This window comes from Leptonotus elevatus, chromosome 5 (assembly GCF_054856555.1).
Source record: "Leptonotus elevatus isolate MCC_2025b chromosome 5, RoL_Lele_1.0, whole genome shotgun sequence".
Taxonomy (NCBI): Eukaryota; Metazoa; Chordata; class Actinopteri; order Syngnathiformes; family Syngnathidae; genus Leptonotus; species Leptonotus elevatus.
The window spans coordinates 4471251-4494727 of NC_141243.1; the positions used below are offsets into that span (position 1 = coordinate 4471251).

At 39.2% G+C, this 23477-nt stretch overlaps 1 protein-coding gene across 2 annotated transcripts in view; it reads right to left on the reverse strand.

The window, feature by feature from the left end:
• Nucleotides 1–4412: 4412 nt before the first annotated feature.
• Nucleotides 4413–23477, reverse strand: part of LOC147173423 (uncharacterized) — a 61448-nt gene continuing 42383 nt past the window's right edge. For both annotated transcript variants that reach the window (XR_015094842.1, XM_086076117.1), the window contains 3 exons: nt 10663–10830; nt 6881–6950; nt 4413–6822 (listed from right to left, as the gene is read on the reverse strand). Coding sequence is in view for 1 of the 2 variants with exons in the window: in XM_086076117.1 (XP_085932243.1) it covers nt 6614–6822; nt 6881–6950; nt 10663–10830 (447 nt within the window). In the remaining variant the exon portion in view is untranslated. The remainder of the gene's footprint in view (nt 6823–6880; nt 6951–10662; nt 10831–23477) is intronic.

The window sequence follows — 23477 nt, forward strand, 5'->3', positions numbered from 1 at the left end:
GTGTGAATGGAAATGTGTACACTTCACACAGTGGACTCAATCATCTTCAATCATCTCCACCGCTTCAAAGTTATTCAAATCAACTGCATACTTTGATTCTTTTCCAGACAGTGATCATTACTGGCAAGTTTGTTTTAAAGCAACTACTTTTTGCTGAGCGTGAAGCTGTCAAAGGGCAATAGTGTGTTAAAGTTGTAGGCAGCCCCTAACTTTGTTGTTTTAATGAGCTTGGATGCAATATAAAGGTAATTAGCAGGACAGACTTAAGTAGCAATGATAGTAGATAGTCAGGTTTCCATCCTCTTTAATTAATAAAGGAAGGTTCTTAGCTATTGCTCAACTGTTGAAAGGGTCAGACTAAATATTTGCTTCTTTTTTTTTTATTACTTAAAAATACAGGCATAAAAATATACAAAGAGACCGGGGCTAGTTGTATCACTTTTTATACTTTTATATATTTCTTGGAATCAATACATCATATATAAACAAAATGTATACCAGATGAAAGACTAAAGTCTTAGGTATATGTTTTGTATTCATGCCATTTTCATACTTTGTGTCAGTGCAGAGGTATAAGCCATCAAATAGAGGGAGTAAACATGTGACATGTTGCCCCACCAACGGGTAAGTTGTCTCACTATATGGGGTAAGATGTCACATTGGATTTTGCAACTAATAAAACAAGGACAAAATTATCCTTGTTTTCCAGTTTTTTTGTTTGTTTTTACAGCCAGAGAAATTGTTTATCGTTTATTTTACCATAGTCATTGAGAAAACTTGAACATAAAATATTATGAAATAGATGAAAGTCCTTAGGAACTGCTGGCATATAGGTCATAACTCTCAGCCTCAAATGCCTGTTTTGCTCCCCTTAAACTGGAAATTTGAGATTAAATAGTAATTTCAAAAAATGAAGCATTTCGGTTAATAATGGATGGATTGATGGATCATGAAACTTCCTCACTCTCAGACTCAACAATTCTGGCATACGTAAACTCAGTTGCCAGAGGTGCATTTTTCATTGGCCCATTCTTTGCATATGTGACAACAAACCCCAAAATGACTGTGTAAGTTGCCTCAAACTACCATGTTGGCTAATACTTTCTCTAGTTTAAAGTTAGCTTAAAACAGAGCCCTGACTGAGGCATGACAATATACCTGAATCTCTTTACTAACGAGTCCACATGATTTGCTGCTAGAATTTGTCTATGTGCGACGCCTGTTTCGAAATATATGAAGTTGAATTTTTTTACTTTGTGTTATGCTAAACAGATAACTGCCACTCATGTCAGCTCACAATGTGCTATGCTCTTTTCAGACAGGACACAACCCCCGACTATTAATATGAAGAAAACTAGTATTCCACTATTTCGTAGCACCCTCTGGTGGAGAAGAAAATTGCAATGTGACAACTTACCCATGATACAACAAGCCCCGGTCTCCCCTACTGACTGTACTTCCTGAATGAGGCAAAATCAGAAAATATAAGGCATGATAGTGACACAATTTTCAGCTCAACTCAACTTTTTTTCTTTTCTTAAAATGACCTTTCAACATCTGAACAATCACCAGAGATTTGAAAATTTCACAAAAGTAGAATTGAGCATAGACACAATTTTTGGTGACAGTGCGACAGATTTATCTGTGGGGGATTTTTCAGGGTGTCCGTGGACCCTTGGTTTTCCAAAATGAAGGATTATCCTTACAAATTGCATGTTAATCCTTAAATCCACTGTTTAGAGGTCTTAAAAATGCCAAATTGTTCTCAGATTATGCTGAACAAGCCAATGATAAAAATAACCTAAATCATTCATTCATTTCGTTGACTAAGGTAAATTTGATTCTTAATTTAGGCACTTTTCAATTGATAAAAAAAGGTCCCACATTTTATATGACTGATTAAATATGAAGTCTAGTACAGTGGCCTTGTTTGTTGAATGAGAGGTGTTTAATTTAATTGAACTTGACAAGTTTTCTCATTTATGTTCATTATATCACGGATAAAACCAATCTAAAACTGGGACAAGAGAGTGCACATTTAAGGTTGAGTTTAATGCCATTGGTCGCAAAGTTAAAAAACAACATTGTTACATCAAATGCTAATAATTTTTCAAGATAATTGGTTTATGATGGTGTAAAGCCTAACCTGATGGTTACTAGTGTTGCCAACTCTGCCACATCTCAACTATGACCAAAACTTTTGTAGTAATGATTGGAGAAGTTCAAGACATTATTAACCTGTTAGCCAAGTAGTATTCTCATGTAATTAAAGTTTTTTTTCTTAATGGTTGTAAACCATAAGCACCAGAGGCAACAAATCTCTATTATTGAATTTGTGAATGGCATCTTTTCACAGTTATGTATAAAATGATTGGTTGAGTAATTCAACAAAACCGAATAGCAAGCCTGCTAGCAAAAAACAACAACGTGCGTTATCCATTAAAAAACAAAGCAACAGAAAAGTCAATTAACTAGTCAGTTGTCCACTGATCATGTTAACTATGAAATCTCAATTTTCACCACATCTATTTTTTAATCAACTTGTCTGTTAAAATGTAAATTACGATCAGCGTTGTTTTCCTCTGAAGAAAATTACCTCATTTCCCTCTATGGCAGTCGTAAAGACAGCAAAAAACGTTCTATTTTATCAACTGCTATTTTTTTGTCTAATGACATTTAATGGTTTGTTTTTTTATGAGAATGCTTGTGAATATTTGAAGGGAATATCTTTAGGCCAGAAACCTGTGACTATAGCGACATTTAGCTAGCCCGGCAGCTTGCAGTTAGCACAGTTCGCCTTAGAACCGAGCCCATGCTACAATTTTGACTTTGGAGTTTACTGTAACAAATCTGATTAGGTTAATGAAGTTATACCATCCACATTGAGATAAATCTGCATTTTGAATGAGTTAAATGCTAGCTATGTCAAACGTTTACATCATTCTTACATGCTACATAAATGACGAACTCTCAACGTGACATGCTCTTCCCCCTCACCCGACACCTCAGCCTTATTTTTCTGTGCCAATGAGTGGCGTCCATGTATTATAGATCATTAGACCACTTTCATCTCCTCTCCTTGAGATGCATGCTGTTTTCCCTTTGAAAACAATAGGCATGGCTCAGCACGAATTAGCCTCGACCGGATAAAAGAACAGCATGTGAGTGTAGAGGCGTGTAGAAAAGAAGCAATTTCTATTTCCCATGTCTGTGTGCTGAGACACACGCAGACATCTGATCTCTGCGTAACATACATACATTCAATACAGCAAACTCATAGATGTTTCTGTTAGAAATATATATTTTTTGTATTCTATTCAGTTAACATTGTGAAGACAAAAGGAGGTCAAGTTGCGTTGAAGCTGCCTCTTTGTCCTCGCTGATACCATAAGTATTAGATAAAACATCTTATGTTTGGTGGACTCCAGCTGCGACAATGTGGAAGATGATAATGACGTGTGTTCACGTTTGTATCTTTGACTGCACTGTAGAAAAATACTGTAGGCGCTTCTTTTGTCTGCGATGGTTCACATTTTTCTCGTGGCAGTTTCTTTGTCGTTATTTCAAAAAAGGTGTGCAATCATATCAGTCCACACCCGTCTGGAGATTCAAACACATGCATCGATTTCTCTGTCATTTATCATGTCCATCTCTTGGGGGTGAGAGATGATTTGGAGTGGCTCAGTGTTTTGGTCATTAGTTTGGACTCGTGGAGTGCTGCAGCGGTGAAAAATGACTGCTGTATGATAGCCACCTGTTGTTTTAAGAAGAACATTAACGACAGCCCACAACTGGACGCCTTGGCTAACTGATTGATTGACGACTTGTAGGCGCTTGTATACTTGTGAATTCAAGCAACAACAACAACAACCAAAAAGTCAAATTGGATAACTGAGTCAAAAGAAACAGCAGGGAGAATAAGAAAGATATGATTGGTTGATGAGACCAAGTTAAACCAACCCACAAACAGTCAAGAAGTAAGGTACAAAAGACAATGAAATATTTAACCTTTAGCGCAAGTCAACCCCCAAAATTCATGACAATAATATATTCTATGCAGCCTCACTAGTCTACAGTAAACACGGTATTCTGATTAATATTGTGCTTGTGGAATATGAATTAAGCAGCAAAACCCACCCGTTTTAATCCATCTCAAGGAGCGGCCATTTTGTTACTTACTGTTGACTGAAAATAACATCACTGTAGCTCAGAGCTCAGGTAATGGCCAATCACGGCTCACCTCTTTTCTGAGTTTGGTCATGTGACATTTGCAAGCTGAGCCATGAATGGTCGGTGATGTCACTTTCAGTCGACAAGTGGCAAAATGGCCGCCCCCTAAAATGGATAAAAATGGGTAGATTTTGCATCTTAATTCACATTCCACAAACGCAATATTAATCATGTAATTTAGACTAATGGGGCTTCATAGAACATATCATTGCAAATAATGAAAATTTTTGGGTTGATTTACTTGATTTATTTCAGTACTATACAACATACTGTAGCGTGCCCTTTACAATATTGAAAAAAAAAAATTGCATCATATTTACAGTGATATCCACCCCAAAAAATCAAATTTATATTCACGCTCCAGTGACCGTCTACATTTATTCGCATAAAGGAGTGTTTCAAAGGCAGGAAGAAAGAGAACCGGTCAAGCATCGTGGAAGGTCAATAAAGTAGATTGTAGTTCACCAGTAAAGATTTTTTCAACAACTAACACATTGTGGCGGATTTTTGGGTTTTGGACAATCGTATGCATTCAAATTTGTGGGAAGGCTCCTCTGTGCATGGTGCATAAACGCATTATGGGCTATCATGTGTATGTGACAAAGGTGACGCTCTCTTGCACTTACTGTATTACAGAATCAAGAGTTCATAAAATGCGATTGCGCTGAAGGCAAAGAGCGAGACGTTCATTTTAATGTAAGAGAATTGACACGTAAGCACAAAATGGAGCAAATCCTATGCTGGCTCTGGGTGAGAGGCAGAGTTCTGGTTGCCGGACAATCTCAGGGCACATATAGACAAAGCAGCATTCAATTAAGAGCAGGGGTCAACAAACATTCTGAAACTAGGTCATGGATCCCCATCCCATTCACGATGGTGACAACAGAACAAATGAATTCACTTTTCATTAGTTCCGAAGAATTGTTTTGCAATCGGAACAATTTGGAAATCGAACAGCGTGACATAATTGATTGTGTTTGGCCTTTTCGCTTCTGCCGTACTGCCGTCAGGTCACTGCACCTTCATACAGAAGCAATGAATTGGAAATGAATGTGTGCCCACAGTAAAAGTGTTTAAAAAGTTGTATTTTTATTTTTATAAAAGGCAAAAAAAAAAAGTTATCATTTCTACATTAAAATGCCATAATTCAAGTGTATTATGTTGTGCTAAAAGGGTCAATGTGTAACAATTTCTATGCATTCAACATTCATTTTCTTGTATCCTATTTTGAAGGCGTCATCAGTAACCGCAATGCGTTATGGGTAGTAGAAGCCGCGTTTAGTCAGACGAGAGAAAACGATGTCCTGCCTGTAACCACCCGAACTGGTCATCCTGTGTCATCTTTCGTTTTCATACACCTTCGAAAGCAATGGCTGTAAGTTTAATTGTGTTTACAAGTGGTTAGACATCTGTTTTGGAGATCGTTTTTGTGAATTAGCATAGCAATGCTGTTAACGACCAAATGATCAGGTTAGCATATTAAAAGAGTCGCGAAAATGCCTTGTTTACATTTGATAGTTGCTATTGTTAGCATTTAGACTCTATGACTGTTCTAGTTATTTTTGTGGTGCATTTATTTAAATAGCAACAGCTTCTGTTTATTTTAGTTTCACTCAACCTTTTCATCGAGCTCTTGTGACAGTTGTTCACTGTAATCTGTCGAGAAGACCGTAATAAAGGAGCAAGACGCTCAGTATCCTTCCTAACTCATGAATATTGAGTTTGGCTTAATGTTGACCTGCGTTGACATACATAGCGTATCCAACACGTAGTGATAACAGTACACCCAGCACAATCATTTTACATATAAAAAAATTATAATCTCATTCATCACTCCATCATGCGCGTTCAATCCTGTTATTGCAAAAATAGGAATGCTTGCTAAGATCTTTTAAACACCATGCAATACAGCTTATGAAAAATACAATTTGATAGACGTGAATCCAATTTGACCCTTTGGTGACCTGTCCAGTTAATGTTCCAAGGGAATCTATCAAACAATAAAGAACCTTCTATTTAATAGAGTGTAGAATAGGTGAGAGGCGAACAGGGTCAACAGTATTAACTTAGTTGATCCGCCTTCAAACTGGTTTGCATGTTCTATTTCCAGGAACGTGACTCACAAAGCGCCTCCCGCCTATTCCTACACAACCTCGTTCTGAACGTGAGGCGTCAGCTTAAGAGCCGCAACGATCCTCCGGATAAGACACGGAGAGAGCCCAGTGCAGTACGCCGTCATTGATTCCTCCTCTCTTGTGCTTGTGGAGGATTTGCGCTCTGGTTTTGTATCAAGTGAGGCCATGTGAGGGGGAGGAGGGCGCTCGCCGTATCCGCTTCACGTTTTTGGAAGCCCACATCTTCTGTGAAGCCGCCGTCGTGACGACTATATGAGGAAAGAGAACCCACACGATTGTCTTGCCAAGTGCTCAGTGGAGGAGAGCATCTGGATGGGAGCCCAAGAGGGGAAAATATGTAATGCCAGTCCTAAACATCGGGGGGCAGTAGTAATCTTCAGTGCCTTCTGTACAGTTTGCTTTAGCTCTGTGTGAGTGTGAGATCCACAGCGGCACTTCTCCTCCACAATCCTCAGTCCTAAAAAGCATTTCTTTTAAAAAGGCTGTATGAAAATTCATCGCGCTTTCATACTGACCTATTTCGAGGAGATTGTTGGCTTGGCTCGGTTCTCTCTGTCTGTTATAGTTCCCCTCCTTCCCTATTCTCTGTTATTAGGATTTTGAGAAAGCGGGATAAATAAATATTGGCACAAGTTTCAAGGGCAGATTTAAACACAAGGAAATCTCCGGCAAAGGTTTGGATGGCTAAAAATAGAATCGTAATACCCTTGATGGATATTATTTCCCATAAAGAACATGTGGCAGCTGCACAGTAACACATCCAGGGTGCGAGATGTTCACATTCACACATTTCTTGCTGCTCACTCGTTAGCGTTGTCAAACTCATTTTCGTTTCGTTCCATGAACATTTAACTCAAACCAACCGGAAATCATCAAATGGGTGGAAATGCCATTAATTCATTCCAGCCCTCCAAAACAGACACATTGGTGTTATGTGTTTTTAATAAGGAAAATTGCACTCTATATTATTCTACTTTGCAAGAACATACAGTAATAATGACATCATTAAACAGAATAAAGCCGTTTTTGCCACATTTTAATGGACATTGTGTTGCCCCTTCTGGTGTGAGTGCCTTGGCCAGCTGGGGGCAGTATAACACAGCCAGAGAGACACACACGAAGAAGAGTTTCACAGTTACTGCAGTTACAAAAAACTGGCCTCGGTAGGAGTTTCGCCATTTTGTATTGCACGCCCACTGGCGCATCTGATAATTTGGTGACCAAATATAGATGAGATTTGACCTAAGATAAAAGCAGGTCTAAGTTGTGGCACAGGTTGTGTAACGCAATTTTGTTGGATTTCATCGACGCGCAGGCAGACAGATCCTGAGCTCCGTGGATGTGTGTGGTGGATGTCATCGTATTTCATTCATGAATATGGCAACAGCAAGGCAAAATCCCTCGAAATCAATGCTGGAAATCAATTCATTGAAGGAATTATTAAATCAATTCATTGAGAGAATTAATATTATCATCTTTAAGACATTTTTAAAAGCAGCCACTATGGGTGGGGCACAGATGCACAATTGGGGGTCTTCTTATAGTTCTTTTTAAATGTACTTGGCATGCAACATCTACATCCCATCTAAACCATGCAGTGCTCTCTAAATTTAAAGGAGTTGGGAGTTGGCTGCGTTCCCTCCCACAATGGCGGATAATGGAGCAATAATGGAGCAAACCCCCTTTTCTATCTGTGCTAGATAGATACCCAAAGAAAGAAAATTGCCAAAGACTTGCGCAGAGCTCAAAATGTGTTCAAATTTACATTGGTAAAAGGGTTATAACACCATGGCAATGTTAAAAGTTTAGGAAAATTTGAAATGCTGTCATCGATTTAAACAAGGCACATCATTTGCATTAATAAGCCACATAAAAGCACGGCAGGCCTGATCTGGCCCTGGAGCCTTAAGTTTGACACTGAACCAGATTGCACTGGGTTCTCGCACACTTGTAAACAGTAATCCCCTCCCCCACGTTTTAGGGATTACTATCAGATTTATTCATAGCCGGAAGTGTGCCGCTGTGCATGTAAATGGACACTTATAGGCTGACATCTAAAGCGCCATGGCTGGACCGCACGCTGGCACATTTCCAGCATCATCTGCGGGGCTGCAAATTGATTTGGTCCGAGGAGAGAGAAACAATCATATCAAAGAGGAAGTGAGAGAATAAGTAGAAGGAGGGAGGGGACCCCCGCCATTTGACGTGATGGATTCAACTCTCATCGGAAGGGACACACTCGTGACACATGGGAGGGAGACTTCCCTTCCTTTTATCTGACAAGAGTGGCTATACACTCCGGTGTAGGCGTGACGCACGCAACACACACACACACACGATACTCTATATCACAATGTTCTGTCTTCAAGTATAGGATCAAATGATACTGTCATCGTTTTTTTCCATTGAAATGAAAGGAAGTGTCACTAATCCTTTTCAGCTCCTTTCCAGTCCCACCCAAAAAAACAAACTAACAAAAATAAATAAATAATAAATTTAATTAAATTTAAATACATTTACCACATTATTTTGCCACATTTTAAAGGCATCAGTCAATGTTTCCATCATCTGTTATTAAAACGGGCATTCCGTCATTTTATTTTTTTCAGATCCGTTAGAACTGACTGGCTTATTGATGATTACATTAACAAATGAAAACCCACTTCTAGCAATGCTTAGTCAACAAATCAAAATTTCTCATTAATCACTAACAAAATGGGCGGCTTGTGCGGACCTCCCGTCAATATTGACGGAACGCCTACCTCTACTTATAGCACTGTGCCACCAATGCTCTTATTAGCCTGACTATGGCTAATTGCATTGTTTGTTAGCATAAAGCTAATCTGATTTTCCTAAGAAATACTCAACGTGTAATACTTTTTTTTATAATTAGGTCAACAAAACTTTTTAAACAACTTGAAGCCTCTCTGTTGCTTGTTTTAAAGCGAGTTGAGATATTACTGTGAGCAAAATATTGATTTGTATTGTGAGCTAGTGTGCAACTCCCATACTCAACTGTCCTGCACTCAGCTCTTGCCCTGTCTTCAGCTATTTGCCTTTTTTTTCTGCTGAAGAAAAAGTATTTTGCTAACAAGCGCTGGGCTCTTGGGTTACTTTAGTGAGGTCTTGGCTCCAAAGTCCTCGATACTGCCATGACAGGAAAGATTTCAAAACAGCGCTATCTGGCTGATTTCTCGTGTGATAACAGAGCAAAGTAGTTAGGAGTGCAGAAGCAAGTGGAGTAGTGCAGAAGGTGTGCATCATCATAACAGCCTTCGAGGGGCCACAAGTTCGACTCCCGGGGGGGGGACGAGATTGTTCAGCTCTGATTTCCCTGCGTTCTCGGACTGATAAGACGCAGGCGGAATACGCGGGAGGGGGGCGGATTGCTCTCCGTTTGTGTGTATGTGCCTCCTTGGTGGCATTTGCTTCATTTGTAGCTGTGTGCATGGTCGCAGGCGAGGATTACCTTAGCGCTTATAATCACTCACGGTGAAGTTCATCGTTATAGCCTCGCCAATGCCACCTCTCCCTCCCTGCAGAAACCCACTGCTAATACCCACACAGCTCGGAGACACGCTCATGTACCTTTAAGGCCCACAAACGGCGCATAAACATGAGTCTGGCTTACAAACGCTTTGCCGCCATTAAAAACTAAACAAGATAATACGGGATATAAGCTAACGTTCACATTTACCCGCAGGAAGCATGTGTCTCATGAGCCGGGTTGTTTGCAATCGTTTGGTCCGAGCGCGAGCTTCTTACAAGATGCTCGGAAATGTTTACAAATCTCGGAAAACAATTTCACTTCCACACACCTCCCATTGTTCTCCGTCGACTCGGTCCCATGTGGCCATTACAGCCCGCTCAACCCTTGATCTACTTGCTCGCATCGCCACTCGAGGGAAGCTGCGCAGTTGCCCGCCATTTGTGATGCAAATCCTCTACTTGCTGGATTTTCTCTGCATATTAATAAACAGCTGGATTATTGTTGTGTTATCCCATTGTTTGATGAGCGGCGATGGAAACGAGCCACTTTGGAAAAGTTTCGCGAACAAGTTGAGGTATTTTGTCAGCAGAACTTGGGCCACTTCTTAGATGGAAGATTTAAATCCAAGGTTCCAATACCACACTCTTGTCAAATCATAAACAAGATGCTGACCTCCCTAATGCTGGGTTACTCAAATTGATTAATAATACATTTTTTGAAAGCTCAGTATTCATTCATTCATCATCGTCACTCTCTTTTTTGCACATGTGTGTGTGTGTGCGTGCGTGCGTGCACTTTTTAATTCACCTGAAACTCTTCACCCACCACAGAGTACCACCAGAGTCGTGAAGTTGGCAGGAGAACGGAGGAAGGATCAAAGGAAGGAAAAATGAAGCAAAGTGAAATCCAACACCAACCAGGCATCACCCTCCATCCAGTTAGAAATCCAGAATCATTCACCATTCCCAGATACATCTGAATACCAACAGGATTAGGGAGACATCTAGAGACCAGAGGAAGGACTAAAGGAAGGAAGGATAGATTAAGCAGTGAGAGCCACAAACGCCAACTATTTCCACTTCTTAACGTGCAAACTAGGTAACAGTGACTACTTTGAAATTTGAAAGTTCATCCATCTCAAATCTTTAAAATTCCATGCATTTTCTATCACTAGTGGTGTTCCACAGGGTTCCCCTTTCGAGCCTCTTTTGTTCATTATCCATTTACTAGACCTCGGCCGTATTTTTCCGTAAATTCAGCATACATTTTCATTGCTATGTGCTGCCTAACTCATACAGTATCTACCTCCTTCACACCCTTGCGATAAATGAGGGATTACAGCACACCTTTATATTAGCATAGATGTTACCATAGCAGTGGTTTTATCAGAACTGGACACAAAGAACGCCACTCAAGTGTTTTTTTTGATAGAATATTTTCACTCCCCTTCAGAAAAAGACACTGGCAGCTTGTCAAGCTACTGTTATGTGGTTTACTCGACTACCTGATGATCTGATTGGACCTTAATGGATGTGACAATCACATGTCACGGCTGCCTTCCTATTGAAAGTGTTTTCGCTGTCTACCTTTGAAGTTGCCCATACTAGGAAACGCTCGGTGAATTCTATTAAAGGCTACACAAAAAATATGAAAAGTAGGGAGAAAGCTGTAAAGTCATGAGAATAAAGTAAAAATACAAGGATGTTGTAACCTTAAGATAGTTAAGTATTTGTTAGGGTGATGAGTGGATGTCATCATCAGTCTGAGACCAGCAGGCGCTGTCTTTTTCTTGCGACGTGACATATTAATTGTGTAATATCATGAAATATTTAACACTTCTGGTCAGATGATGAAACCAAGCCAACAAAAAAAGGTGATTTCAGGATGTGATCATGCACATTTACATGATCACATGAACTCATTCACTCCCAGCCATTTTCACTGAAGCAACACCCTTCGCTCCCGGCGGTTTTACTGGATTTTGGCTGATTTTGCAAGGCCCACAGAATATTGTGTTCTATTGCTATAAACACATAGAACATGCCAAAAGAAATATTAGAGTCTCTTCTTTCATCAGAAAAAAAGTATATTTGTATCCGTTTCCGTTTTGCAGAAATTAGCATTAGAATATAGCTAAATTTCCATATTATTCATAAATCTGTTGGAAACGCTGGGGAAAATAGCTTGTTGCAACATGGCCCTGGTTGATCTCTTATACTCTTCTGCCACCTGTTGGCCATTTTTGTAATAACTACCATTGCTTCAAGCGTTCTCTTCAGTTCAGAGGCTGCATCAAAGCCTTCTGTATGCTCTCGCATAAAAAAAACACATACAAAATTTATAAATACGTTTTTGGGAGCAAATTAGTTAATGAACAAAAATAAACAAAATCATTTGAGCAGTTACTGCCTCCGCAAAGTTTATTTAATTGATTTAATGTTAGTGGAGTTTTTAAATCATGTCTTTGCTATTTAAGAATATATGTATATTAATCGATACTGGATTTAATTTAAATTAAATCGATTCATGAAATGAGTATGGATACCCAGCCCTAATACATATTATGTGAAATGTGAAGGCAATGGTTCACACACTGAGGAAGGGACAAAATGGACAGGACAGGCGTAGAGAGCCAGGCACTTACAAGTATATTCACACTGTCACTTGTCACTCTCGTTCTTGTTTTGACAAATGAGTTGTTTTTAAGTGTGTTTTTTCTCATATAAAAACACTTTCCAGTATTTCTGTCAACACAAACGGCCAGCCTGCTTTGAGCGAGCTGAACTCAGCCACGCTATGCGGCTTGATACCGCGCCAGTCCCGTTTGTACATACAAATGTTCACAGCTTGGCCAAAGCCTGATAATGAGCTGGTAAGCGGCGCAATTCTCTGCGGAGAGCGAGGTGGAGATGAATCCCTGGACTTCCACCCGGCTGCTGGATAAAGCTGCCCTCGCCGAGATTGAGATCGCCCACTCATATCTGCACCATCCGGAAATCCCTGACAACCATGCAGCTTTTTCCATTGCATACCCTGCTCCTCCCTGTCCTCCTCCTCCTCACCCAAACACTCCTAGAGCTTAATCGCACTGATAGCGTGAAACCTTAAATGTCACACCTTTCACAGTTGCATCTAGAGGGCATATACAGATGTGCCATTCATAAACGCACACACACAAAAAAAATCATGTCCTCGCCGAGACTTATCATGTTCCACAGCACCGATGCTGCTACTTTTACACACATCAGGCGACCTTTTAATCCGCTGACCGCAATTCAACCTTCAGTCGCTGATGAAAAGTAGTGTCATTAGATTCTAAAACACAAACAGGGCCCAGTAACATGAATATTTATGAACTATATTTAACAGGAATTCTACTGACAATGCACCAGCGAAGAGAATTGGATTCCAGGGTGGATTAAAACATGATGATGTGTCGGCTATAAGGGAAGCAGGAACGGTTAAGATGTGGTGGAAGCAGGTGGACGCAGATAATTGCGGTCTGGGCTGCTATTGACCCAATTCTGAACCAACATAACATTTCGGTGAGAGCGGAGTGAGCACCCAATTGTAGACTGCAGACTTTATTGTATTGTTTGGTTGTGCAACTTTTATTGTTCATATACAGTGTATAAGCATTGGTAATTAATTACCCAAAGTATTACAACATTCAACAGTTGGTCATGTGCCTTCAAAAGTTGAGAGAGGGTCAAATTAAAGAATTTTCATGAAATAACCCAATATCTCTAACTGTTTTGTGAGCAGTTTATATACAGGTACAGTTACACAACAGTTAGTTCTAACCAAGCAATTTGATTGGACAAGATTACCGGTAATTCCATGAGTGCTGTTGTACAATTCACTGGCCTCAGACTTTTAACTTCAATTTGCCTCAATCACAGGTGTTCTAAACTGTTAATTTGGCCCTCATCAACAGTAAGTTAACTAGTTATCTCAATGGGTTACAACAACATAAAAAGAGATGATTTTATCAGCTTTTATGGATTGGTACCAAGAAACATGGAAAAAAAAGATACTTAAAATGAACCACAGCAACACGTTCAGCATTTCTGGTGGAAAGGTCAAGCGGCGTAACAGTTTCCCCTCTCGATATGTTTCAAACTACTTGGATGCTATGTGACAGAAAAATAGTCTCTTCCAAGGAGATTCTTTCAGGGTCAAATGGTAACAAAAGTTTTTACTTTTAAAGTTGGAGAGAGCAGAGTTTTAACACATTTCCAAATGACCCCTAACATATTTGTTGGGTTATGTTTTTCATTGTATCTCCATCATACAATGAAAATGTATTTTATCTTTTTACAGCACGTTGTAATGTTGAACTGCCAGTTGATTGTTTAAAAGGGAAAAAAAAGCGCTTTCTGATATGGTTGCTATATGTGGTGAGTAAGAGTAACGTTTGCTGGCTGGTGAAACAGGAGAAACAAACATTATCCCTGCTAACTCACAAATTTCCACTAGCTATGTCAAGCTATTTCATTTACTTCTGCTACAATCAAAATGTACTTCATTTTAAGCATCACATGGTGCTGATTCTTATAGATAAGTATAAAGATGGCAAGAACAGGAGCTGTTAATGAAAATAACGCGAGGGTAACGCCACAGGCAGCTAGCTAGCTGGCTAGCGGTAGCACTCAAATACTGTAATAGCCTACATCACCAGTTTGTTGTAAACCAAAGCAACTGTTGGCAGACTCATATTTCACTGGTTGTACAATTAATGAAATAATTATTTAATGTTTGTGTTAGCGGCTAACTTGTACGTACCGTCTACTAATAAATAAATGGCCATGTGGCCTCATGACAACGACCGCATCGCAGGGAGTACAACATACGCCCTCTCGAGTGATATTCCTTAAAAATAGCACAAGTAGGTGCAGACAAAGTCTTCTACATGTCATCCCTTCAAGGTGATCGAAGGTCAAGGCTGCTTCGCTCAACTTTCTCAGCTCTTCTCTAGCACCTCTACACAACTCCCGCGTCATCATCCCAGGCGGGGAGCGTGAATTCACAGGTGATTATAGGATGGCAAACGAGATGAATTTATGTGCGAGCATGCTCGCAGTATTTGGAGGCTGTGAGTGCCGGAAAAATCAGGCGAGGAAGAATCTGCAGACGGAGACAGATGTGCATGGCCGCTCGTGAATGTCTCTGTTTACATTTTGAAATTGTCTTGCGCGCCTCGCCCACACCTCATTGCTCCCTCCGTCTCAACATCGCAGCGAATGTCTGTCTTTGTTTCTTTATCGAGGCGGGGGAAAAAAAAAAAAAAAAAAAAGGCTTAAAAGACGGCCGCCTTGGATTGTTTTGATACATGCTTGTCAAATGAACAGAGATAAGAGCTATTGTGGCTTTCTATCATTCTTATGTGCTCGACAGCATGAGTTAACATGCATTTAAAGGCCTTTTATCTGTTTTCTTTGGCTGTTTATGAAAGGACGGGAGAATCCGCTCCAAGAAATTATCCCCGGGGTGTGTGAATGACTGATTGAAGTTCATCCATCAAATGTGTTTCAGTGCTGCAAAAGGAGGTCTAAAAGTTGAACAGGTTGCCAGCCAGAAAATAACCAAAAAAAAAATGCTGTGCATATTTAACATATCTAAAAATGCATGATGATGATGATGAATGCAGCACAGTTAAAAAGTATGAATCGACATTTTACAAGTTAACTTTACAAATGCAATTGTTGTGTATGCAGAGCTGTGAATTTTTTTTTTGCTTACTTAGTAGTAAGTGTATGCTGCTTTTTCACACAGTTACTGTAGCTTGGAATACAATTAAATACAGGTAGTCAGGTTGTTATATTTTTTATCACATCAACAACACAATCAGCACAATCTGTAACACGTGTTATAATCACTTAAGCGTTACAAAGCATTGACATCAGCAAGGATAAGATTAAAATACTATTTTCATAATTGTAATTCAATAATTGTAAATATAATTGGAAATAGTCTTATAGTGCAAGTCAGGCCTTTTGTTAAGGTAAGACATTTTTAAATTTCTGTGAACAGTAAATTTCAAGAAAACAGCAAGCTAAACAGAAAAATATACAAAAATTTAGGCCTTTAAAATTATATTTTCTCATGAATTTATGGAAAAAACATAAAAATATGTAGAAAAAGAAAATCAATGTTTGATGTTGATTAATCGATTTTTGCCCTGATATTGATAGTGAAGTGAGGTTACGTTCAAATGTTGCACACAGTTTAAAAACTGAAAATTTCTCTATAAATTCAAAGTGTGATTATAGCCAACCAGGAACAGTGAAAATATGCATATAATTTACCGCCGTTGAAATTTACTGGAAGAACAAACTTTTTTCAAAAATTTAATTTTCCCGCGAAATACGCTGGCGGAAATGGGAGAACACTTCCTCCAAAACCCTCCACAAAATAACACCTCCCAAAATTCTTAACAAACAGCTTTTTAAAAAACATTAATAAAAAAAAATAATTGTGAATATGCAAATCCATGCGTGTCGTATACGAGGGTCAACCGTACTTCTAACTGCCTACTCCAGCTTGCCCGCAACACTGAACCCGATAAACCGTAGAAAATGCATGTGCTTGTTTCTTTTCACCACATTTATCACGGGATGATCTTTCTGTATAAAGCCATTTTTTTTCACTTGATGACAGCACAGAATAGAGAAAATAAAAGCACAGCGGGTAGTGACAGAGAGAAGATTTAGAGCTAATGCCGTATGTGGTTAAGTTTACACACAGTACCGTACTGCTTTTTCCTTCTTTGCGGAATTCCCTGGCGAGTTACACGCTGTCCTGCTGTGCTGGAAATACTAACCAATCAGGATAGGACTCATGCCAAGGTGTAATGACAGTGTACAAAATGCTGTTTCATTCACTTCCATAAGCCGCTGTCAGGCAGTTTATTCCAACAAGTGTGTTACTTTCTCCCACGGCGGCTAAAACACAACAACATCATTAATTAAAGTGAGAGTCAAATCTGCGACAAATTATTTTTTCCTCTTGAATGAACCACGTTAGCAATAAGCCAAAAGTGATGTGGTCATTGAAAGGAGTCGTGACCTTTGACACAGTTCTGCCAAATCTAAACAAGGAACCAAGGTAAGACGGAAAACTGCACAAGCGGCCCGTGAAATTCCTGCCTGCAGGCCAGCCAGCGGGTACGTTTCATCATTACTTCCATGCTCTCAAATGATTCCACAGCGCTCTGTGTGCAAGCATGGGTGGTGCTTTTTTTTTTGTGTTTTTTGCGAGACATCAATTATCAGGAGGACGGAACAGGGCGGGAGGAATGCATAGAAGCACAAAGAGCAATATGTCTACCGTGAGGAGGACGTGACATTTGGAAGCTTGTGACATTCATCATGCTTTACTGACCTTTGTGCATGAGGCTGACAAACACATTCAGTACAGCTTGCTTTATCAGTCTGGAGAGTCACGTCAAATGGCATTATTGAGATTCCCATTCGTCCTGATTTTCTTCAGGCCATTGTAGGAATTACGATGCTGTTAACTCCCAGCCCTTTTCACTGAAGCAACCCCTTCGCTCCTGGCTGTTTTACTGGATTTTGACAGATTTTGCAAGGCCCACAGAATATTGTGTTCTATTGCTAATTAGTTAATTGTATAATATATACATGCAAAAGGCTAGACTTCAAATTTGCTGGAATTTAAATATATATATAGCTCATTCCAGTCCATACCATTTTTTTATCTTTTTTTTTGTATGTTTTCAAAACAAAACAAAACAAAACAAAAAAACATCAAATAAACCATAATAAGAGTAAATTAATTTTATGAATATATAAAAAAAGAAAGAAAAGAAAAATCTACTCAAAGATATTAAAAATCATATAAAACAAAAACATAATCTATAAAGATGTTCGAAAATAAGGAGTAGAAAGAAGTAAACACTTTTTAACTCCTAGCCCTATACAACTTAATGAAACATTCTGAAACAAGACTCATTTTAAACATATTTCAAAACACAGTCCTATAAAACACAAAAATATTTGATTCATCCACTACAACCATCCAGGGTATAATTTTTATGCAATATTTTATCTCATCATATCATATATTTTTCTCTGTTTGGCCCGTTACAGATAATCAGGTACCTGGAAAAATCCATCTTATATTTAAAAATATATTGCTTAATCAATTAAAGAAAGTTACATTTTAATGTAAGATAAAATCAATGATCAATGATAATGTTTTTGCTAAAGCATACGTGCTAGCTGTGTTAGCCATAGGTGGTGTGTCCGTCAATCATCAACAGTGTTCCCGTCATTCATTAATCGACAACAAAATGGATGTCCGTCGTTCACAGACATTCCATCAATACTGACGGAATTAGCTACGATGCTAACTGGTCATGAACAATCATAGCTAAATGATTAAAAAAAAGAAAACCGATATTAAATGCCTTTTCTGTTAATACTAGAAACATGGTTGCATTAGTTTGAGTGCCACACTACATCTGTCATGCAGCAATTGATTCTGTCGTAGTCTATATTGCTAAACAAAAATAATAATTAGTAACATGGTCGGGATGTATGTTGAAAGACAACTTTTGAGAATAATTACTACTATTTAAAATATGTTTATGATTAAAAGTTAAAAAGTTTGAACAATTACAGGGTATAATTACCATGCTGATGTCTTGCACGATGGTTTGACCGCACTCGAGATATTGGCTCTATTCCAAATTATACAACCTTTAATGCACGTCAACGAATATCATTTACAGCCAAAACGTGTACACGACATGCTTACGGTGACAATAAATCAACTACTTCAGGTGTTGATTCTGCCATTTCTCATTTTTGCAGTCCTTTCACACACCAAACTCATTTATCCCTCGTGTGATGGCACCATAGTGTCTTGCCAAATCCTGGCTTTATGCGCCATAAAATGTCATGGCACATTAGCAGGCAGTTAACAATTTTGATTTAGCCTCATCGCGTCTCTGTCAATACTGGCAGGTGGCGCCATCATGGCTCGTAAAGAGCGTCCACTCGAAATGCTTGGCGTGAAAGCTACGGAGGCAAGCGTGCTCATCTTTAGGTGAGCGGTAACGTGACACCATGCCTCATCTGGCTATACGTTGTCATTATATGTGCCGTTATACAGCCGATGAACGCTCAGGGAATGTGTGGACACGTTTTGCAAAGTTTGCCAGAGATGGACAATGAAAGGCCATCTGTGAAGAGCATGAATTTGTTTTTTTGGAGGGAGTAAATTGCTAACTCAACACATGTTTTCACAAGAGGTTTCCAGCCACATTCATGTCGGAAGGAGCTGACTAAAACACTTAACGCATCAGTATGGGTAGTTTTTACCTGTTGTTGGATTACAGTCTTGACCCAGAGCCTTGAGTCAAATCCTCAACCCAACGCTGGGTTAGCTATTTCACCCAATTTGTGTTATTCTTGACCCAGCAGTTTAAAAAGTGCAGGAACAAAGTAGTAGTACTTTGTCGCTAACTGCTACTGCCTAAAGGAGCCAATGCAGAGTATTGCTTTCGTTGCCATGACGACCAAGGCTGGAACCAATTTGTGGATACTTGTTGAGCACACAAGCAAGGCTAACGTGTATTTTCAATTGCGGGGTCATCCAAATTATGTGCCGATTATCGGAAGCTAATTCTTATCAGTGCATCTAAATAAACTCAATGCAAAATCTGTTTACTCTTTGGTTTGACATGAGAGTATTTCAGTGTAGTTTGGCCGGGCTTTGAAAGTGGCGGAGGAGGAGGGCTGGGAAAGTTGGCATGGGGGCCGTTAGTATGCAAATTAGCAGACGTGTGACCATGCAATTATGAAAATGAACGGCTCGCTCACAGACAGATTTTCAGAAAATAGGAAGATAACTAGGGAGCCCCTGAAAGGGCAAGGAAGAAAAAAAAAAGTTTGACGAACCCTGAAAACCTTTATTTTTTTTTTTATTATTTTTTTTTTAAATATAATATTTAGAAAGGTTTAGGCAGCTAGGACTCTGGAATGGATCTTAAAAAAAATTACATTCTTAATTTGTTGAAGTACGTTACGAGTGCCTGCGTTTTTCATTGGGGTGGTCAGGGTGAAACCATGACTCAAGACCATAAGTTCATACCTGAAATGTCTAAATAAGTGGTTCTTAACCATGCAGCCATACTGTTCGCATGCCGACCTTGGGCTGCAAAAAATAATTTCAGAGCATATGTTATGAATTCAATGCATTGGAGCTGTTACAATTGTCAATACGTTGCTCAGTTACAATAGAGCTTTCTGCCACTTGGCGGCTATAAGGCAAATGTCAGTTACTGACCTCTACACAATAAGTGGAAAAGGAAACCAAACAGCGAAATAAATAAATAACACAAACGAGTAAATGATGCCTTTTCATGGACTAACATAGCGCTAACATAGGCTGACATTCAGCGAGGCGTCTTTGCCACTGGAGGAACAAGCCATTACGATCTCCTTATTTAAAAACCCCACCAAAAAGTATTGGCACAAACATTCGACTAGCACGCTACATGTATTTTTCGTAAGTTTCAGAGTTATTTTCTTGCAAATCTGCCACTTTATAAACTCGCAAATTTAAGTTTTTTTCTCTGAATACTGCCCCCCGCCCTCAAAAAAAAAAAAAAAAAAAAAAAAATATATATATATATTTTTTTTTTTTTGGAGGGCGGGGGCAGTATTCATACGTGGCCCTAATATGCCATCGTAGTATTCAGTGATGATCTTTTCTTTTAATAAAGATCTGGCTGTGCGAGTTAACAAGATCGGGGTCCCTTATTGTTTCTGTGCCATACAGACCCGATTGCTTGTATAAACTTGACTCTTGGCCGATTAAATTAGTGAGATGACTCACGTGTCTTGTTGCCTATTAAATCAACTCATAATGTCAATGAATGAAAATTTCCCTCAAAATCTTTTCATGGCAGCACACTCGCTATGCTGTCAAATAGGACATGATTCACTCGAAGATATTTCCGCATGTTGGCGTACGGAGACGGACAGATGCATATATACGCGTATGCCAGCTTGTCTCTCTCTGCGGGTGACGAGCGTCGTGATGATTAATGGCATTAATATTACGCCGCGCTTTCTAAATTATTCCCAGTAGCTGCTTAGCAGACAGAGGTTAGAGCAATTTAACCTCTTCTCTGTCTCTGCTCCAGCCACCTTGGACCAGATCCAGCACCGGTTAGAATGATTACACTGAGAAAAATGCATAAATCATACTTTGTCAATTCATATTTTGCTCCCCGCTCCCCCCCGAAGTCCACTCCCTGTCGGCTTGGCAATTTACTATTGATTCACAAAGGCAAGTACAATGCACAATGGGCACAATGGGTCTGTTTCGCCTGACGATTGTTCGTTCAGAAGCCAATTACGATGCACGGTATTTTTAATGCTCTCTGCGGCTGGCCTAATTTGCATATTATAAGTGTCTGTCTTTTGCCTGCAAGTTCTCACAGTGAGACAGGTGAGTCGTCTCCTGTGTGCGAGCATCTTTTTCATCCTTGCATGCGCATCAGCCGCCATTGTCACAGCACACCTCCGCATTCACCTCTCCAGACACCGCTCCCTCTTTGGGAGGGGAGCGGCCAACGAGAGCCGAGATTTCTCATTCAGCCAATTAAGCTGATGGGTAGCTGCTGTGCTGGCGTGTGCATATGTTTACGATCTCATTATAAAATAGACTTGCTAATTCTGATAGGGAATTATTTTTCAGTTGCACAAATAATTCACTTTCATTTGGCGGGCAGCAAAGCCTAAAAGCGGCAGGGGCGGAGCTACAAGGGGAAGATTTTGATAAATGTGATTATGTGGTGCAGATAATTAGTTCCATCTTAATGCCACAATATATTTACCTACACTATTTTCCTGCACACTTAAAATAAATATAAAAAATAAAATCTTTGATCATTATAATTATAGTGAGCAACAAGACTTCACAACCTTGCACTTTAAAAAGAGAATTGTGTGGTAACACACAAATGAATTAAGTTTATCCAAAGTGAATATATTAAGTTTAATAAACTCATAATCACTTAAACTTAATATATTCACCTGAATTAAGTTAATTCAAAGTGACTCCAATCCAAAGTATTAAATTTAATAAACTCATAATCATTTAAACTTCATCTATTCATTTTGAACCAACTTAATTCAATGGTGTTACAACTTGAAGCGATTTTTTTAAGTTGGTCAACAATTCCAATTTATAATCTTGAATTGGTTCAACAATTATTTTTTTAGATTGTACCTTAGGTGTCATCTTATAGACACTCCTTTAAAGCGGAAGTCAATCTTAAAAAAATCTTGACAATAATATGTTATATGTGACCACACTGATTAATATTACATTTGTGGAATAAGAGTTATGAAGCAAAATCCAGAGATTTTTATCCATCTCAGGGGGCGGCCATTTTGCCATTTGCTGTCGACTGATGACATCAAATATGCTCAGGCAACGACCAATCACAGCTCAGCTGTTTTCTGAAGCTGAGCTGTGATTGGCCGTTGCTTTAGCCCTGAGGAACATTGATGCCATCTTCAGTTGAGAGCGAATGGCAAAATGGCTGCCACCTGAGATGGATAAAAACGGCTGGATTTTGCTACTTAACTCATATTCCACTAACGCAATAATAACCAGAATCCCATATTTAGAATAGTGGGGCTGCATACTGTAGAACATATTATTATTTTTAAAAAATGAGTCATTGTGTCACCTGACTGAAGCGTGTGAAGGTAAATTGAATTAAAATTGAAACAAAAAAAAAAATATTTTTTTGCGGTACGCGTATCGTCGGTGGTGTTTTCAGCAATGCAGGCAGGAGGTGAGTGGAGGCCGTTTCAGAGTCGAGAGATGCTCGTTGACTATACATTGCTAATTAAGGATGATTTAAGGTGTGCAAGGCTGCTTTCTCCCGCCTCAAGATGAAAAGTTAGTGGCAGATGGAGATGGATGGACCCGTAGAAAAGCCTAAAGCCACTCCAGTGTAATCCTTCTTTGTCTTCTGTGAAGAAAGCCTAACGCTAAAAACACTGCAAAAGAGACGCTATGATGCCAATTACAGGAGTATGTTGATATCATGATGTCAGCTAGTTTTCTTTGCACGATAAAAATGTGTAGCGGGTGATGGTCTAGTTGCTAGGCAACCTGTCATAGAAATTATTTATACTGGCCAAGATACTGTATGGCTTTCAACACACATCAAGCATGTCGAACAATGAACTTGAGAAGTTGATCATCAAATTAATAATTCATGTAAAGGTAAAATTGTGGTAGCAAAAGGCAAGAAAGATAATTCGCGAATGGTTAAAACCAGGGATGTTCGATTCCACTCTTTTTCAGACCAATACCAGTGCAAATAGGATACACAACTCTTGAGTAGTCAGTGGTCACAGATATCGATACCAAGTACAGATACCACTAGTAATTTTAATACCTATTTCCCCCCCAAAAAACAATGACAGATCATTTTAAACGAAGATCTATCCATCCCAATATGGCATTTTTTTCCTTAAAATTGCATGATCATTTCTAGTTCCTGATCATAAAACGGCCACAAAAGGGCCACCGTCACGAGTACGATACCTAAAAATAAGGCCTGGTAT